Source organism: Chrysemys picta, chromosome 6 (assembly GCF_011386835.1).
Source record: "Chrysemys picta bellii isolate R12L10 chromosome 6, ASM1138683v2, whole genome shotgun sequence".
In the NCBI taxonomy this organism is placed as follows: domain Eukaryota; kingdom Metazoa; phylum Chordata; order Testudines; family Emydidae; genus Chrysemys; species Chrysemys picta.
In genome coordinates this window covers 67,375,949-67,396,263 of record NC_088796.1, presented here as the reverse complement: position 1 = coordinate 67,396,263, position 20,315 = coordinate 67,375,949, and the positions used below count along the sequence as shown (strand labels likewise).

The following is a 20,315-nucleotide window of genomic DNA, read 5'->3' as shown; positions in this document are numbered from 1 at the left end:
TACAATCCGATTAGATGACTCCTGATTGGATTCTTTAGGATTATAACCATAGAGATACTGTTTATGGCAAACATCATCATAAAGAGGCAGCCTAGAATCTGTTTTTTACAGCTCAGGCAGCATTCTCACTTGTGGATATAACCAGTCTGCTGTACTGGACCCATCTTTTGGATTCCCTGTCCTCTCAAGCCATCTGAATCTGTAGTATCCAGACACTTCTGCAGTTCTGGTCTCTCCGGCACACTGTCAGGGTGCAGACGCCCTGTCTGGCACCTCTGCTTGAATCCTGTAGTCCCACTGCCTTCAGCTCTGAGACTAGTGCTAAAATCCCCCATGCCTCCCCAGTAGCTAATGCATGCTCTCCCCTGAGGTCCATCCTTGTGCGCATTCTGAATTATAGCTTAACTGTTTGGGGACTGCATGACAGGTGAAGATGTGGTGATTTGGGAAATGTGTATATTTACAAATTTAGGAGTTCAGATTGCTATGAAATTTTTGTTGTATTACGGGGGCCTTTTTCTGCATATGGAATCCACCATTTGCTGATAGGGGCTGTAGTGCATATCTACCAGACCAGGACAATGGAGAATTGTTAACCATAATGACTGTGCTCTGACCAAACAATGGATAGTGGGGGGGGGGGGGGGGGGGGAAAGGGCTGCTAGACAACTGACACCACATTCTACAGGCCATTACCCTCTGACCCCACTGAGGAATACCAAAAGAAACTTCACCATTTGCTCAAGAAACTCCCTAAAGAAGCATAGGAACAAATCTACACTGACACACCCCTAGAGTCCTGACCAGGGGTATTCTATCTGCTACCCCGAATCCTGGATGCCCCATCATCTCAGGCATTGGCACCCTGATAACAGAATTGTCTGGCTATGTAGACTCTCTCCTCAGGCTCTACGCTACCAGCACTCCCAGCTATCTTCAAGACACTACTGACTTCTTGAGGAAACTACAATCCTTTGGTGATCTTCCAGAAAACACCATCCTAGCCACTATGGATGTAGAAGCGCTCTACACAAACATTCCACACAAAGATGGACTACAAGCCATCAGAAATAGCATCACTGATACCATCACCGCAAACCTGGTAGCTGAACTTTGTGACTTTGTCCTCACCCACAACTATTTCAGATTTGGGGACAATTTATACCTTCAAGCCAGTGGGACTGCTATGGGTACCTGCATGGCCCTAGGGTATGCCAACAATTTTATGGCTGACTTAGAACAACATTTCCTCAGCTCTTGTCCCCTTATGTCCCTACTCTACTTGCGCTACATTGATGACCTCTTCATCATCTGGACCCATGGGAAGGAGGCCCTTGAGAAATTCCACCAAGATTTCAACAATTTCCATCCCATCATCAACCTCAGCCTGGACCAGTCCACACAAGAGATCCATTTCCTAGACACTACAGTGCTAATAAGCGATGGTCACAGAAACACCACCCTATACCGGAAATCTACTGACCGCTATACTTACCTACGTGCCTCTAGCTTCATCCAGACCACATCACACGATCCATTGTCTACAGCCAAGCTCTAAGCTACAACTGCATTTGCTCTGATCCCTCAGACAGAAAAACTCCTACAGGATCTCTATCAAGCGTTCTTAAAACTACATTACCCATCTGGTGAAGTGAAGAAACAGATTGACAGAGCCAAAAGGGTACCCAGAAGTCACCTACTATAAGACAGGCCCAACAAAGAAAGTAACAGAACGCCACTAGCCATCACCTACAGCCCCCCATTAAAACCTCTCCAGCGCATCATGAAGGATCTACAACCGATCCCTCACTCTCAGACCTTGGGAGACAGGCCAGTCCTCGCTTACAGACAGTCCCCAAACCTGAAGCAAATACTTACCAGCAACTACACACCACACAACAAAAACACCAACCCAGGAACCAAACCCCGGTGCCAACCCTATCCACATATCTATTCAAGGGACACCATCATAAGACCTAACCACATCGGCCACACCATTAGGGGCTCGTTCACCTGCACATCTACCAATGTGATATATGCCATCATGTGCCAGCAATGCCCCTCTGCCATGTACATTGGCCATACTGGACAGTCTCTATGCAAAAGAATAAATGGACACAAATCTGACATCAAGAATTATAACATTCAAAAACCAGTAGGAGAACACTTCAGTCTCTCTGGTCACTTAATAACAGACCTAAAAGTGGCAATTCTTCAACAAAAAAAACTTCAAAAACAGACTCCAACGTGAAACTACAGAACTGGAATTAATTTGCAAACTGAACATCATCAGATTAGGCCTGAATAAAGACTGCGAGTGGTTGGGTCATTACAAAACCTAAACCTATTTTCCCCAATACTAATTACCCGCTACTGTTACTCACACCTTTTTGTCAACTGTCTGAAATGGGCCACTCTCATTACCACTTCAAAAGTTATTTTTCCTCCCTTGGTATCCTGCTGTTAATTGAATTGTCTTGTTAGACTGACCTCACACTTGGTAAGGCAACTCCCATCCTTTCATGTATTTATACCTGCTCTTGTATTTTCCACTCCATACATCTAGCCCATGAAAGCTTATGCCCAAATAAATTTGTTAGTCTGTAAGGTGCCAAAAGGACTCCTCATCATTTTTGCTGATACAGACTAACACATCTACCACTCTGAAACCTGTAGTTGATCAAGTTTCCCTGAAGGGGGATAGTGAACAAAGAGTGGAAAATCACCAGGAGCAGCACAAAGAAACAACCTGGGGTTGGTGGGTGAATATATAAATTTGAGAGACTTTCAGAGACTTTAAGAAGCTATTGGCAGGAGAGAGGAAGAGATGAGCATATTTTCCCTAGCAGCAGAAGAGGTCTGGTTTAACTGCAGGACAGCCAAGGTCAGAGAAAGCTAACTGACCTAGAAAGCTTCGTGATTCTGAAGAGAAGCCATGAGTTGCTGGAGAAAGACCATGGATGCCCCAGAGGATTCACCAAGCCCAAAGAACTCTCCAGAGTGGTGAGGAACCTGAGGCTGGGACGTGTGTGTGTGATTTTGTGTAGCTTCATGTATTTCTCATGCTACCTAAGTAAAGCTACTGATATTCTTAGACTACAGTGCAAAATCTGTGTCCTTGCTGACTTTCACTATCGTGTGACCTGGAAGCATTAAATTGTAAACCCAGAAGTGCCTATGTTGCTGGGAGAGGATGTGCTTAAGTACAGTGGGGAGAGCTGGAGGGGTCAACACTGGTCCTGTAACCTAAGCATTTGGACTGCGGAGTCTCCATTCTCGGAAGGAGGTGCTATGCAGAGGATCTGTAACCTGAGTGTGCCTAGAGGCCCTAAGCCAGGGGTGGTGCCTGGACTCTGTTCAGACTTAGCGTTAAAAAAGCCCACAGAGCCCAATGAGGTGGGCACCAAACACAATAGATTGGGGAGTGCCCAGCAAGAGGAGGAGTTCTGCCAAGTCTTGGAAAAGAAGGCACTTGGAAAAGAAAACACATGCACTTCATACTTCTACAGCACAGGAGACCTACAGATATAGGCAAAAGAACAAAAACCTATATATGATTCCTCCTTAGAGTCCTTAGCACTCCTGAGTGTTCATGGGGGTTTTGATTATTGTCCTGGGAGGAGTCCAAGCCCTCACTCTTCCAGTGTATCTTCTCTTTTTGGAGATGGTATGGTTCCCTGGTGCAGAAAGCGTCTCTCTTTAAATATCAGTCTGTGACACCTTTACTTGCTTCTTTTCTTACGCTGTTTTTCTTCTGTGCTCCAGCCTGGAAGTGAGAGTGCTGGCAGAGAGGGTCTTTAAAAGTCAGTGGCTTAGCCACCAGCCCTCGTTATACCAGCAGGGTAGGACCGTCCAAAGTCGATGGCCTTATTTCAGCTTCTCATGCAGTCTGTTTTTTGCCACATAATGGAGGTTCTAATCTGCACTGACTGTTACAAGTATAGTTGGTGTTCATGAAATCAAATGGAATTCACAATTGCGCAAAGATGTTCTCCGAACTGCTGGTCTCTTCTCATCTCCAGATTAGTTTAAATCTCATTCAGTAATGTTGGTCTAATTTTAAGTTATGGTAAATGGTGACTCTTTTGAGTACATGAAAAATAATGGGGAATATTAGAAGAAAAAATTGAAACAGAATATCCAACATCAAATGTTGTTTAACGCATCAGTCCACAAAAAATCATTAGTTTGTTTTAACTCATGAGCTCTAAAAAATAAACGTTTAGGTTCTTTTTATTGGCCTTTTGCTTTCTGAGCCTTCAGGATATATGTCACATTTTTTCAGGCTTTTCTTTGTAACTATAAGGGCTTAAGACTTGTTTTCTAAATGAGAGCTGAAATTCTCAGCCCCAGAAGCTTGGGCTTTAAGTAAAATATTAAATATCAGGAGACTTGTAATAAAATTTCCAGAATTTGTTACAGGTGTTAACTTTCCTAATTACAACCTAGTTTTTTAAATATATATGCTGGCTGAATGCGGTTAATGATTTAACTGAATTGAAGGACAGCAAGCCAGCTCTTTAACCACGTTTCTCACATTTTAAAAAATTAACAAATTTTATTTTAAAATCACCAGAACTTTTTTTTGTCCACAGCTCAAAGTACTAAAAGTTTGGGGAAGATGTACTTTATGGTGTGTCTGAAATAAAGAAGTTGAATCCTTATTAAAAGGGAAAAACTGATCTTAGCCTTAATAGAGGCACTACTGCATATCTATAAAATATATAAACACATTGTAGCTGCAGTCCTGAATGGGACTGCACAACTTCTTTACTTCCATATCTGAGGAGTTTCTAAAACACATGAATAAGAGTTTTGTTCAGATTCTTCCATGTGTGTTCTTAGAAAACAAACTAATCGATTGGAGCATTTTTTTGGCTTCTCATGCAGGAAATACAAGTACATTATCTGGGTTATTTAATACTGTTTGGCTCTTTTTCATCAATGAAGGAAACTAAAATGAAAAGAAAAAAGAGGTATAAGAATACTCTTTAAAATTTTTGTAGTTTTCTTCAACTCACCTGATTACTCTGAAAATCAGTTTAGGATCATATATATTTATTTACTTACACCAAGCGTAAGTATGGTCAGCAGGAGCTGTTAGTTCTCAATTTTCTTTACAAGGGTCTGTGTGATAGTACATCTCTACCCCGATATAATGTGACCCGATGTAACACGATTTCAGATATAACGTGGTAAAGCAGCACTCCAGAGGGGTGGGGCTGCGCACTCTGGAAGATCAAAGCAATTTTGATATAACGCTGTTTCACCTATAATGCGGTAAGATTTTTTGGCTCCTGAGGACAGCGTTATATCGGGGTAGAGGTGTATATTGAACCAAGTTTCCTGGTCAGTAAATGAAGGGGCTCTGGAAAAACTGCCTGTTATCTCTGAACTTTTTGAGGTCATCTTTGCTTTCAGGAAGTTGTTTTTATTTGCCATTGGTTGCACAGTTGGCTGCTAGGTCTGCAGTTAGTTACTCTTTTTCCCAACTGCTGCCTATAAACCCCCCATTTTCTCTTCAGTGGTTACTTTGGCACCTAGTTATTTAATCAATTGACAAGTAATTTTATCTCAAATGTGCCATTATATTATAAATTTTGGCTATTTATGCCTGAGTTTTTCAAGGCTTGGCTGCCATTTGGAACTAAGCTTTGAGTATCTAACTTGCAGAATGAAAGAGAAAGTTGGTTGATTTTGACTGCTTTTATTCTTGTTAGGTATGCCTCTGAAAGCTTAAGGAGGATTAGAATTAATGAAGATATATTTTAAACTGGTATTTACAACAAAATTATATATTAAAACAAATGTGTTTGGAATTGGTGTGGGGCACAATCATCCTGGGCTGCTCAAAGTTGTCCTGTCAAAAATCTGATTTTCCTAGGCAATGTTGTAAACTCCTTCTTAGAGGTTCTTCAATTGCATCAGACTATAGGAACACAACAATCATTTTTTCTTGTTTGTGAATAACACTAGTGTATTTTCCAGATGAGCATATCCTTCAAAAACATGCTACAAATAAGTTCATATTCTTGTATGTTTGCTGTTTTTCTTTAAGTATTAACATATTAATTTATTTACTTGCAGCTGGGCTCAAAGTGCAAAGAACTGAAAGACATTCATTTTGGCCAGTGTTACAAGATCTCAGATGAAGGAATGATCATTATAGCTAAAGGATGTCTGAAGTTGCAAAGAATATACATGCAGGAAAACAAATTAGTAAGTACTTGTTGAAATATATGTAGTTTTTAAAAATGCTCATGCTGTCCTTTGTCCTATCCGGTTTCCAACTTTTCAGCATCAATATTTTCTCTAGATTTCAATTCTGAATGCTATTTCTAAATAAATACTTTTTTTGAAGTTGCTAAAACAACTTCTCCCCAATTTGAGATTTTCAGTTCTCTATAGATAACACAGCTGTTGACTGACAAACTGAATGTCAAAACTCTTTTGGTATGTACTGATTTAATCCTCTTGGAGGACAGCATATCTAACACCACTCCAGTTAAGTGTGTGTTTTTTGCACTTGTTGCAGACTTTTTTTTGAAACTGCTTCAGTCTAGATATAGATTTGTTATAAAATGTGTTCAGGCACCATATAGATAAGATAAGAACAGGTCAAGTCCATTCAAAATCTTATGCAATAATTAAACAACGTATTGGTAAGAGTGTAACAGGAAATCAGTGCCACTTCCTCTGAAGTTTCAGATGTGTAGTTTTTTGTAATGCCTGATCAGAAATACTTGCAAGTACAACAAGTTAGTAGTCTAATCTGGAAATGTGAAACTATATCTCAATCAGGTTCCAGTAGAGCAATGTTCTTTAGATGATAAAAGGCAGATATAACTGTGAAAGTAACATTTCTTGAAGAGTAATACAGGGTCTTTTGTGACCTAGATATTGGAGGCCATCTCTGAAGTGACAAGTTGTTACCATCAAAGCCAGCAACTGCTGAAAGCAATAGGGTAGAGCAGGGATCGGCAACTTTTGGCACGCGGCCCGTCAGGGAAGTCCGCTGGTGGGCCGGGACAGTTTGTTTACCTGCAGCGTCCGCAGGTTTGGCCGATCGGTTTGCCGTTCCAGGCCAATGGGGGCTGCAGGATGCGGCGTGGGCCAAGGGATGTGCTGGCTGCTGTTTCCTGCAGCCCCCAACACTCCAGAGTCCATTGGTGGGGAAAAAAGGTGTGTGTGGTGTGTGGTTTTTTTTTTTTTTCTCTTCTCTTCTCCAAAAGGCTGTCTTTTTGCTTAGAGTTAGATTTAATGGTGCTCCAAGGAAAGCCAGAAAAAACAAACTCTGCCAGATGTGAAGACCCACAGTTTGTGTAGAATAGCATATGTAGATTTCAATAAGTAGTAACTGCAGTTGTGCACATCAGGTTATTTTATGTATATGTGTAACTAGCTGCTATTTGCATAATCACTGTAAATATATGGTTATGCAGTTCCTTGTATAATTTTACACTCTGTGTACCTGTTTTATTTTAATTACGGCATCTGTCTTTACCCATTGTATTTTCATATTTCTCACCTGAAATCATAGTCCTTGATTTGTGACATCCTAACTATTTGCATTAGGGAATTTTCATAAAACCAAGAATTTTGCTACACAATAATTCAATTTATTTCTGAAATTTTAATTTTCTATTAGGGTCATTGTAGACAGATTTATCCATTGACTGCTTCCCTCAAATCACACATTCTCTAGCAAAATAATTAAAAAAAATGCAAGACACATAATTTGTATACATATATCCTTTTTCTTCTTTGTAACTGTTTTATGGACTAACATCCTATAGAAAAGCTATTTTCATTCTAAACGTTCTGTTGTGGCTTCAGTCTATAAGATTGCAGAGCAACTCCCTTCTTTCTCTAAGAAGTTGAAAATATGTACATTTCATTGGCTGTTTCTTCTAATATGAAACTGTGTAGTAGTGCAGCATAGAGTGCTCCTTGGTGGCTGAGATTGCATGTGGACTCATCTCAGACTTTTATGTTAAAAAACGAATAAAACTAGAAAGCTTCAAGTTTACAGTGAAAATAAACTCATTAGTAAAAATTCAACTTTTGTATCAAATGCATAAACAGTATACTCTGGTCCCTGTTTAATCTGTGATTCTGCTTCTGTGGGATCCACTCCTTCTTTCAGAATTGTACTCCAGAATCAGAGGTGTCATTTTAAAACCCAAAAATTAGCCTTTTCATTTGCTAAAATAACAGTTGAGAATGTAGTTGCAATGTTATTATGCTTAGTCAGCAGGCTGAATTCTTCTCTGCTCCAGAGCGTGGGTTAATGCAGGGAAGGTGGGGCAACATCAAGGAGCTGGTTGCAGCTCCCTGGTACTCTGCAATCCAGCCCTGGCATAAATTGGAGCTGTTCTTACTTATGGCAGTGGCATAAGATCCCTTGCTGACCTTAAGCTAGTGGCGGATAGACATAGTGGAGCGCCACTCCACTTTAAATACCCCTTTCTCATGACCGGCTGTGACCCACTGTACCTCAAAATAACCTGTACCCCCATATTCACCACTTGTATATGCTTATGATATATATTTGTACAAAGTATGCCTTGTGAGGTACCATTGGAAAAGTCATAATCTGTTGACAATTAGTGTCCTATTGACATGTATGTATCATCATTGTATATGAAGTTATGAGATCCTGCTATAAGTTTGTTACTGAAACATGTGAGTCTCGGAAATGCCCACAGATAAGCTCCTTAGAAATAACAAAGGAACTGTGAACACAAGACTTGCAAGTCAAGCCTCATGTACACAAAAGGTCTAAGCAAGAAAATGCATTTCATATGAAGGACTGAATGCAGGGATGTCTAACCCTATGACACAACAAAGATTTTTTTTCCAGCACCTGCAGGAGAGTATAAAATAAGGAACAGTGACATCATAAGGCCACATCACCACCACCATCACCACATATACTGAAGGCAACAAGATCATTTGGAAGACAGATACATCATTGAACTGGGGGGAGTGGTCATAACTGGCAAACTTTCTAGTTAGCACAGACTGTTGTAGGCTTTTGGGTAAGAAAGACCTTATTGCTTTAAATTTGATTTAGCTTGATAAAGTTTAGGAATTAGGCTGCAATTTTATCTTTATTTCTTTATTTAACCAATTCTGATCTTCTATGCCTATATCACTTACATTCATCTAAAATCTTTCTGTAGTTAATAAACTTATTTTAATGTTTTACCTAAGCATGTGTGCTTTTGACTGAAGTTTGAGGAATCTACTCATATTACAAAGGTTGGTGCATGTTCATACTCGGTGAAGGAATCACAAACTAATAAATGAGCTTACTCTGATTGAGGGGTCTTAAACAGTGTAAGATGCACATTTCTGGGGTGCAAGTCTAGGACTAAGGCTGGCACAGGAGCCGCTGTGTGCTGCCTCCACCAGCTTTAGGCTAGCAGCTAATTTCTGTACATGGGGAATTCTTTGCTGGCCACCTCTAGTCAGAATCCTATGGCCACTTTGCATCACCTTAGTAGTGCATAGTAGTTGTAGTAAACCAGTGAAGCTACCTCAAGTCTGGAGGCAGCCTGAAAAAACACCTGGAAGTGGCGAATTTCCCCACTCTTCTCACTGGATTGGGTCTGAAACCCAGTGATTATAGTATAAATGTCAGCATTGTTAATGGTTTCATTGAAGATCATTTGAAACCCGCATTTCTCAAACTATGCGGGTGGGTCTTGCAAGGGAGTATGGGAACGTGTCAAGGGAGGTGTGAACTGTGTGTGGGGTGTGTGTGTGGTTTTTTGGGTCTGTCAGCCCCAGGTGGCTGGGGCTCGTGCAGAAGGGCGGCGCACACCCTGGTGGTAGGTATAAAGGAGGCAGCTCGGACCCCCACCACTAGGCTCAGTCTCTCCTTCGCCCACCCCGTCCCTCACCTGGAGGTGGCTGGACTCTGGCTGTCAGCCCCAGGGTGGCATCAGCAGTGCAGAAGTAAGTGTGGCAATGGGGTGCTAAGTCTGCTGTGAAAAGTGATATTTACAAAAATCACTTTCCACATTGCCACCCTTACTTCTGTGTTGCTGCTGGTGCATGCTGCCTTCAGACCTGGGCGCCTGGCCAGCAGCTGCTGCTCTCTGCTCTGCCTTCAGAGTTGGATGGTGGTATATGTACTTTGGGAGGGGGAGAATAAACAACAGACACAAAGAAGGGGGCCTGATCAAGTAAGATTGAGAACCACTTTAACAGCTAGGTAATGTACTCATTCCATGATCACCTCCATACAAACCCCAACTACCTCTGACCCAGCAGTCAAAACCTTCATTGCTCCCTCCAGCTTTTATAATGCAGTTGTAGGTTGCCAGTTCAATAATCAGTAGCATATCCCTACATTTTCATTTGATATCTTAAAATTATATTTGATATCAAAGTAATACCAGAGGTTCTGTAATTTCTTCATTATTCATTTTCATATGTAAACACTTCCTTTCTTTTTTTTAATCCAGAGTCAGTCTAAAATCTTCCAGTTTTGTAGCACTGTTGCGGTGTAGTTTAGGTCCAGCTTGCTGTGGAATAAATAGGACTTTGGTTGTTCCAAACAATTTGTTATAAGCAGTGCTATTACAGAGCCATCCAGTAGCAAAATGTCTTTTAGAGAGAAGATTGCTTTGCAATGAAATGTGGACCAATGAATACACTTCAGTTGCCTCTTATGTTGCAGAGTAACTCCATTATGAGGCTGGTGGGTAAGAACAGGGAAAGAAGAAACTTTTTTGTTTTTTTGGTGACTGGCTGTTCATAGCACCAAAAGCATACGAGGCACCTTACAAAAAAAATAGACACATTCTTTGCTCTGAACTTCTGACTGTTAAATGGTGTACAGTAGAACCTCAGAGTTACAAACAGATTGGTCAACCACACACCTCATTTGGAACTGGAAGTACGTAATCAGCAGCAGAGACTTCCCCTCCCCCCCCCCTCCCCCCCCCCCCCAAAAAAAAGTATAGTTGTGATGGGTTGAATCACAGAAACCCCCTTGGGAACTGTCAACTGATGTGCCAAGATTACTTCTGCCCCTGCTTTCCCTGCCAGCTCGAGACCCCAGCACCCTGTCTTGCTGAGCCAGACATGCCCATCTGCTCCAACACAGACCCAGGGTCTGAATTACTTGCCCCAAAGTTGCAGACTTGACTGAAAGCAGCTAACAGAAGTGTTCTTATCTTTAACACTCAGATGCCCAACTCCCAATGGGGTCTAAAATCCAAATAAATCGGTTTTACCCTGACAAAGCTTATACAGGGTAAACTCATAAATTGTTTTCCCTCTATAACACTGATAGAGAGAGATGCACAGCTGTTTGCCCCTCCCCCCCAGGTATTAATACATACTCTTGGTTAATTAATAAGTAAAAAGTGATTTTATTAAATACAGTAAGTAAGAAACTGAATACAGATAAGATCTCACCCTCAGAGATGTTTCAGCAAGTTTCTTTCACAGACTGGATGCCTTCCTAGTCTGGGCACAGTCCTTTCCCCTGGTACAGCCCTTGTTCCAGCTCAGGTGGTAGGTAGGGGATTCCTTATGATGGCTGCTTCCTTTCTCTGTTCCACCCACTTATATATCTTTTGCATAAGGTGGGAATCCTTTGTCCCTCCGGGTCCCTCCCCACCCCCCAATGGAAAAGCATTAGGTTAAAGATGGATTCCAGTTCAGGTGACATGATCACATGTCACTGTAAGACTTCATTACCCACTTGCCAGCACAAACATATACAGGAAGACTTACAGGTAAAACACAGCCATCTGCAGTTAATTGTCCTGGTTAATGAGTCATCAAGATTCCAAACCGCCATTAATGGCTCACATTTTGCATAATTACAATAGGCCCTCAGAGTTATAGTTCATATTTCTAGTTTCAGATACAAGAGTGATACATTTATACAAATAGGAAGATCATTCAGTAATTATAAGCTTTGTAATGATACCTTACAAGAAACCTTTTGCATGAAGCATATTCCAGTTACATTTGCATATTTTCATAAAATCATATAGAATGCAACGTCACAATAGTACTGTGTTAAACTACTAAAAAGGAAAGTTTAAAAAAAAAAAAAAAGACCTGACATGGTAAGAAAACTGTTTCTGTGCTTGTTTCATTTAAATTAAGATGGTTTTTCTTCTGCAAAGTAAGGTTTCAAAGTTGTATTAAGTCAATGTTTGGTTGTAAACTTTTGAAAGAGCAACCATAACATTTTTTTCAGAGTTACGAATATGACCTCCATTCATGAGGTGTTTGTAACTCAGAGGTTCTGCTGTATTAAGTGAAAGTTATAAACAATAGAGAAAGAAGATGGGAGAAGTTACATTGTCACTTAGTTACTTTATGTACATGTCTTATTACATATGGACTATTTTGTTTCGTATCCCATTAGAATGTCATGCTTGCTTACTTTTATATTATCTTTAAACAGGAGAGAAAATACAGGCAAAGCAGGGTGTTTTCCTCACCATTGGGCAATTGTTCAGTCTGATAATATAGTAAAAAGTAACAAATATTCCACTTTCCAAGCTTGTTTAGTTGGTTTGATTTTTATAATTGCTCTGACAGTTTCTGATTTTATAAAAGGGTAAAAACTGACATCTAACTACCTCACAGTAGTTGAACATAAATGGAAAACTGTTTTAGAACAAGGCTTTCAAGTTAAAAATGTTGGTGTGAGGATATGGTTTTTACTTTGCTGCTTCTATTTGTTTGGCTGGAGCTAACTTCTGCAAGGCAAATATTAACTATATTTCAAATGAAATAGTAATGTAGCTCAAGGCGGTAGGAGATGAATTGGTTAATATTCCTTTCCCCCCCTCAAAAAGTGATTATTAAATTACTGTACGTACTCATAGGAACACTAAATGAAGCACATTATAATTATCCCTGCAGTCAACGGCACAAGAAACCTCTCAAAAAGTGTAAAGCAACAGTATGGCATTGCCACCCTTTTTTCTGCAGTGCTGCTGGCAGTGGCATTGTCTTCAGAGCTGGGTAGTTGGAGACCCGCTGCTGCTGTACCCTCCCCACTTCACCTTCCTCAGAAAGAAAAAGGTTGAGAACCCCTGCTGTATTAGGGAACTTGAAATATGGTAACCTGAGCAAAGAAGCTAAAGGTTATCACTATTTTTGTGTGTCTGGTGACTCCCCCCCAAACCCCCCCCCCCCATACAATAGCCTTGTTGATTCCCTTTTGGGTTGGGACCCCCAGTTTGAGAAACTCTGCTCTTGCCAGATTGTACTGGGCAGGATGTTATGTATGTGAGTGGGGTGTGGTGTTTTTTTTTTTTTTTTTCTTCTCCCTTCACCTTTCCCACCAGCCCAGGGACTCAGTGGGTAGGTTAGGTTATACGATTCATTTTTGTTGCAACATTGCAGGTGCCTAATGCAGGTACTTGTTCCATAGGTAGTCAGGTTCCCTAATGAAACCGAATTGGAAGCATCTTAAAAGAAGGTATCTACTAAAAGAGAAATAGGTTTAGGGCGCCTAAAGACTGATACAACAAGGCGACAGGTCCCCGCTTCCTGATCCATTTAACTCTAGAAAGAAGGAAAGGCAGTGAGGTCCCAGAAATGGTCTAAGAATGGGGTGGGGAGGGAGACAGCAGTCCTCCACCAAGCAGAACGGATTACAAAGGAAACATGACCTGTACTGGGTAACTTGTTGCCAGATCGTTCCTAAATGAGTTAGTTAATAAAGTTGCAACCTAGTTCAACCGCATTCCTGGTGGTGTTTTGTTTTGTCTTTGTGTGGTGCTTAGGATAATTGGATTGATGCTTACAACCATTAGTAGTGCACAACTTCCATTTTAAGAAGACCGACTTCTGTTTGTATTGACCGCTTTACATTTTAAAACCTTGTTTTTGATACTTTGGTTTGTGAGAGCATTTTGAACTGTTTTAAAGAGTTACTTCAGAGTATTCTGTCTTTAAAGACACCATGCTGATCTATAATCTAAGTTCGTCCATGTGTACTCGATAGCAGAATCCGCAACCAGTTGCTCCATATTTATAATCTTTGCTTTTCCCCATGCTGTTTTAGGTTTGTATCTTTTAATGCAGAGTAGAAATTGATTGTAAAATCTCATGCCATAATGATTACATCCACTCTTAATTTTATAGCTACATTTAAAGTGTCTCTATATAAAGGAGACACTAGGCAAGGTCAGTTCAAGACATTTCAGTGTAAATGTTTCTATCTCTCTATTGAATGCACGTATGTATGTAGAAATGCTAACTTAAAAACATTTTTATACACTAAGTGAAACCCTCATCTCTATCCTTAGTAGTACTTTAAATCTATAGGCGAAAATAAATTTGCTTCCGACTTCTTCCACATAGTTACCATGAAGTAACTTGAGCATTGATCCATTAGGGTATGTCAACACTGCAGTTGAAAACTTGCAGCTAGCCTGTGCCAGCTGACTTTGGTGTGTGGGGCTCAGGCTCAGGGAGTGTTTACTTGTGGTCTTTCTCCACATTAGGCAGATGGGTCCAGGATATGGTTTGACAGGGTTACATCGTAGAATTTTCAAAGATTCCAAATAATTTCCTCCTTCTTCCAGTATCCTCAAATCTGCAAAAGAGGCAAAATATGTAAAAGCCTATAGATCACCCTTTGTGAATTGGCACTATAGAGTTCCTGAGACAGAGATTCTCTGACCAGTACTTGGTCTTGTTTTTGGTATTGGGGAGATCCAGGGAAGACAGCGCTGTGTTGGACTTAAAACACCTGAACAAATTCATAAGGAGAAACAGATTCAAAATAGACACCTTGAACTCAATAAGGTGGTCTGCCAGGGAGATTACCTTATGTCCTTTGATTTGAAGGAGGCCTATCATGTGCCAGTTCACCAGCACACAGGGATTTTCTATGATTTATTCATAGGACCAATCATTTTCAATACAAAGCACTGCCTTTTGGACTGCCGTCCATGCCTCAAGTGTTTGCAAACGTTTTTGTTGTTCTGTTGGCTGCTCTCAGGCAGAGCATGTCCAGGGGGGGTCAACTTAAAAAACTCAGACCACAGTGCAACATCATGGATTTATAGTAAATTTTGATAAATCATCTTCAGCCATCTCAGTGCGTGCTTCACTGTGGAGTGTTGATAGACACACAGGCCCACAAAATCTTTTAATCAATTAGGAGATCAGATTGGCGATTACCTTGTGAAACGCCTGAGGAGGTTGGTTGGCACCTAATGAATATTCTAAGGATGATCGTGTCCTGCATAGGGATAGTGCCTTGGGCATGAATGTGTCTGAGGACTCTCCAGGGATTCTTCTGTTCTTTCGCTGCTATCTGATACTTTACATTTCAGAAAGTGAAAGTTATGTTACTTGTGTTTGAATTTACTGATTTGCTGGATGTGTCCAGAGAGATTTCAGGGAGGGTTGGCCGTGGTGGAGCCAGAAATGTCTATCATAACTGATGCGAGTATGAAAGGCTGGGGAGTGTTCCTTGAAAAGTCAGTGATTCAGTGGATTTGGTCCTTCACAGAATGAAAGAAAAGCACACATTGTCTAGAAGTGAGGGCAATAAAGTATGCTTTTCAACAAATGGCTGAAGCATTGCTGAATGGTCGCATCCTGGTAATGATGGACAACACATCGATTGCCAGGTGGGTACAAGATCAAAGGATCTACAGAAGGAGGTGGCATCATTGATGCAGTGGGCAGAAGGCTCATCTACAGTCTGTTAGGGCCTTGCACATAAAGGGTACCAGCAATATGAAAACCGATTGGCAGAGCAGAAGGAGAATCAATTTGGGGGAATGGAGTCTTCACAATTAATCCTTCTGATTGATCACCAAAACTTTCAGAACTCTGATTCTGGATATTTTTCTATGTAAGGCAAACTGGAAGGGTCATCAATACTTTTTAAGTGAGAGCCAGGAGCTCCAGGCGCATATGTCCTGTCAAAGGGCTTATTTTATGCTTTTCTTGCAGTGCCCATCATTGCCAAGGAAATTCAGAAGATCAGGAAGGAGGAACAGAAGTGATTTTTAATGGCTCCCCATTAGCCCAGGAAGTCTTGGTTTCCTGGCCTCATGAACATAGAATCATATGGTTAGAAGGAACCACAAGGGTCATCTAGTCTAACCCCCTGCCAAGGTGCATGATTTGTTGTGTCTTAACCATTCAAGACACATGGCTATCCAGCCTCCTTTTGAAAAACTCCAGTGAAGGAGCTTCCACAACTTCCCGAGGCAGCCTGTGCTATTGTCCTACTGTTCTTACAGCTAGGAAGTTTTTCGTGAGATTAATCTAAATCTGCTGTGCTGTAGTTTGAACTCATTGCCTCCTTGTTCTGCCCTCTATGGTAAGAGAGACAGAACTTTTACTCCATCTTTTTTATGGCAACCTTTCAAGTATTTGAAGACTGCTATCATGTTCCCCCACTTAATCCCCTCTTTTGCAGACTAAACATACCCAGTTCCCTTAACCTCTGCTCATATGACTTATATTCTATTCCTTTGATCATCTTTGTCACTCACTTCTGGATCCTTTCCAGTTTCTTTATATTCTTTCTATACATTGGTGACCAAAACTGGACACACTACTCCAGCTGAGGCATAACCAGCACCAAGTAGAGCAGTACTATCACATCCTATGACTTGCATGCTATGCCTCTGTTAATGCAATGTAAAGTTGCATTTTTTTTAATTGCAACAGCATCACACTGCTGATTTATGTTTGAGGTTGTGATCCACCACAATTCCCAGATCCTTTTCAGCAGTGCTGCTCCCTAGCCAGTCATCTTACATTCTGTATTTGTGTATTCGGTTTTTCTTCCTTAAGTGTAGCACCTGACATTTCTATGTTGAATTTCATTGTATTGCCTATAGCCCAGTTCTCCTCCAATATATCAAGATCCCTCTGAATTGTGGCTCTATCCTCCAAAGGTTTGGCAACCCCCACTGGATTTGTCATCTGCAGATTTGATCAGTATGCTCTCTATACAGTAATTCCTCGCTTAACGTTGTAGTTATGTTCCTGAAAAATGCGACTTTAAGTGAAATGATGTTAAGCGAATCCAATTTCCCCATAAGAATTAATGTAAATGGCGGGGGGTTAGGTTCCAGGGAAATTTTTTTCACCAGACAAAAAACATATATATATATATATATATAATACCACACACACACACACGCTAGAAGTTTTAAACAAACAATTTAATATTGTACACAGCAATGATGATTGTTAAGCTTGGTTGAGGTTGTGAAGTAAGAGGGTGGGATATTTCCTGGGGAATGCCTTACTGCTAAATGATGAACTAGCATTTGGCTGAACCCTCAAGGGTTAACACGTTGTTAATGTAGCCTCACACTCTACAAGGCAGCACAAATGGAGGGAGGGGAGACAGCATGGCATACAGAGACACACACTCTGTGTGTGAGGGAGAGAGAGAGAGCGAGATGCGCATTACCCCTTTAAGTATGTTGACCCCAGTCTAAGTACATTGCCTCTAAAAAAAAAAAAATTAAAAAAAAAAAATCAGGAAGTTGAGATAGCAGCTGTGGCCAGCAAGCTCTCTGTCCTGAGCCCTGTCATAAGAACGGCCATACTGGTTCAGACCAAAGATCCATCCAGTCCAGTATCCTGTCTACTGACAGTGGCCAATGCCAGGGGCTCCAGAGGGAGTGAACCTAACAGGTAATGATCAAGTGATCTCTCTCCTGCCATCCATCTCCACCCTCTGACAAACAGAGGCTAGGGACACCGTTCCTTACCCATCCTGGCTAATAGCCATTAATGGACTTAACCTCCGCGAATTGATCTAGTTCTCTTTTCAACCCTGTTATAGTCCTAGCCTTCACAACCTCTTCAGGCAAGGAGTTCCACAAGTTGACTGTGCGATGTGTGAAGAAGAACTTCCTTTTATTTGTTTTAAACCTGCTGCCCATTAATTTCATTTGGTGGCCCCTAGTTCTTATATTATGGGAACAAATAAATAACTTTTCCTTTTTCACTTTCTCCACACCACTCATGATTTTATGTCTCTATCATATTCCCCCCTTAGTCTCCTCTTTTCCAAGCTGAAAAGTCCTAGCCTCTTTAATCGCTCCTCATATGGGACCCGTTCCAAACCCCTAATCATTTTAGTTGCCCTTTTCTGAACTCTTTCTAATGCCAGTATATCTTTTTTGAGCTGAGGAGACCACACCTGTATGCAGTATTCAAGATGTGGGCGTACCATAGATTTATATAAGGGCAATAAGATACACTTCTACCCCAATATAACGTGACCCGATATAACACGAATTTGGATATAACGTGGTAAAGCAGTGCTCGGGGGGGGGGGGCTGGGCTGCACACTCCGGCGGATCAAAGCAAGTTCGATTATAACACGGTTTCACCTATAACGCGGTAAGATATTTTTGGCTCCCGAGGACAGCGTTATATCGGGATAGAGGTGTATTCTCCATCTTATTCTCTAGCCCTTTTCTAATGATTCCTAACATCCGGTTTGCTTTTTTGACTGCCGCTGCACACTGTGTGGATGTCTTCACACACTATGATGCCAAGATCTCTTTCCTGATTAGTTGTAGCTAAATTAGCCCCCATCATATTGTATGTATAGTTGGGGTTATTTTTTCCAATGTGCATTACTTTACATTTATCGACATTAAATTTCATTTGCCATTTTGTTGCCCAATCATTTAGTTTTGTGAGAACTTTTTAAAGTTCCTCAGTCTGCTTAACTGTCTTGAGCAGTTTAATATCATCTGCAAACTTTGCCACCTCGCTGTTTACCTGTTCTCCAGATCATTTATGAATAAGTTGAATAGGATTTGTCCTAGGACTGACTCTTGGGGAACACCACTAGTTACCCGTCTCCATTCTGAAAATTTACCATTTATTCCTACCCTTTGTTCCCTCTCTTTTAACCAGTTCTCAATCCATGAAAGGATCTTCCCGCTTATCCCATGACAAATTAATTTACGTAAGTGCCTTTGGTGAGGGACCTTGTCAAAGACTTTCTGGAAATCTAAGTACACTATGTCCACTGGATCTCCCTTGTCCACATGTTTGTTGACCCCTTCAAAGAACTCTAATAGATTAGTAAGACATGATTTCCCTTTACAGAAACCATGTTGACTTCCGCCCAATAAGTTATGTTCTTTTATGTGTCTGATAATTTTATTCTTTACTATTGTTTCAATTAATTTGTCCTGTCCCCACCTTGCTCTATATGGAGAAGGTGTAAGCGGGGGGAGGGGGGTCAGAAGTGGGGGGGAGGAGGACACCCTGACATTAGTCCTCCTATTCCCTCCTCCCCGGCACAGCAAGCAGGAGTCTCTGGGAGCAGCTCCAAGGCAGAGGGCAGGAGCAGCACATGGCAGTGGAGGGAGGGACAGCTGAACTGCTGGCAATTGATAGCCTGCTGGGTGCCTGCTGCACAGGGAACTTAGGGGAGCTGGGAGCTGATAGGGGGCTGCCAGTCCACCCTGGTTCCAAGCCCCCACCAGCTAGCTGCAACAGGCTGCTCTTCCTGCAAGCAGTGGACAAAGCAGGCAGCTGCCAAACGATGCTAGAAGGGACCATCACACAACTTTAAACAAGCGTGTTCCCTAATTGATCAGCAATGTAACAATGAAACAGCGTTAACTGGGACAACTTTAAGTGAGGCGTTTACTTTATCTACATCCAGGTCATTAATAATGGTGTCTCCACTGACGTGTTGTTCCTGAATTCAAGTCTGGATTTATTATCTGATGGTCCTGTTTTTCCCCAGAATACAAGAATATTATATATAGCAGTCTGGCATTTGCAAGCAAGTTTCTAAAATGAAAGGGTTGCTCTGCTTGTCTTATTGAAACTCTGTTGGCATCTAGGAGAAAATCAATAAATGGGGCTTACTTTAGGATATGGTCTAACTTCAAAGCTTGGTGCAGAGGGAGATGTGTTCAACATCATGTAGTCAAAGTTTCTCATGTTTGGGAATTTTTACAGGATAGTTTTGTTCTCAGGTTACAAGCTAATCATTTGAAAGTATACGTTTCTGCACTGTGGCAATTTTGAGTGTATCTAGAAAGTCTTCCATTTTCCACCATTAGGACATATGTTGCTTCATTAGAACAATTGAGCTACTGTGTCGTCCTACGGCTCATAGAACTCTGTCTTGGGATTTGAGCATTGTGCTCAGTGCCTCAACGCAGGTACCTTTTGAAGCTATGAAATCAGTTTCATTGTAGTATTTGACTATCAAAATGACCTTTGTGATCACTATCACCTCAGCAACGAGGGTGTCCGAGCTGGAAGTGTTAACAGCTAATCCATCCTGCTATATTTTCCACAAA

General features: G+C 41.2%; 1 protein-coding gene across 4 annotated transcripts in view; it reads left to right on the top strand.

The window, feature by feature from the left end:
• Positions 1 to 20,315, top strand: part of FBXL17 (F-box and leucine rich repeat protein 17) — a 461,401-nt gene that overhangs the window by 22,335 nt on the left and 418,751 nt on the right. For all 4 annotated transcript variants that reach the window (XR_010588817.1, XM_024106734.3, XM_024106733.3 and 1 more), the window contains exon 4: positions 6,088 to 6,219. Coding sequence is in view for 3 of the 4 variants with exons in the window: in XM_024106734.3 (XP_023962502.2) it covers positions 6,088 to 6,219 (132 nt within the window). In the remaining variant the exon portion in view is untranslated. The remainder of the gene's footprint in view (positions 1 to 6,087; positions 6,220 to 20,315) is intronic.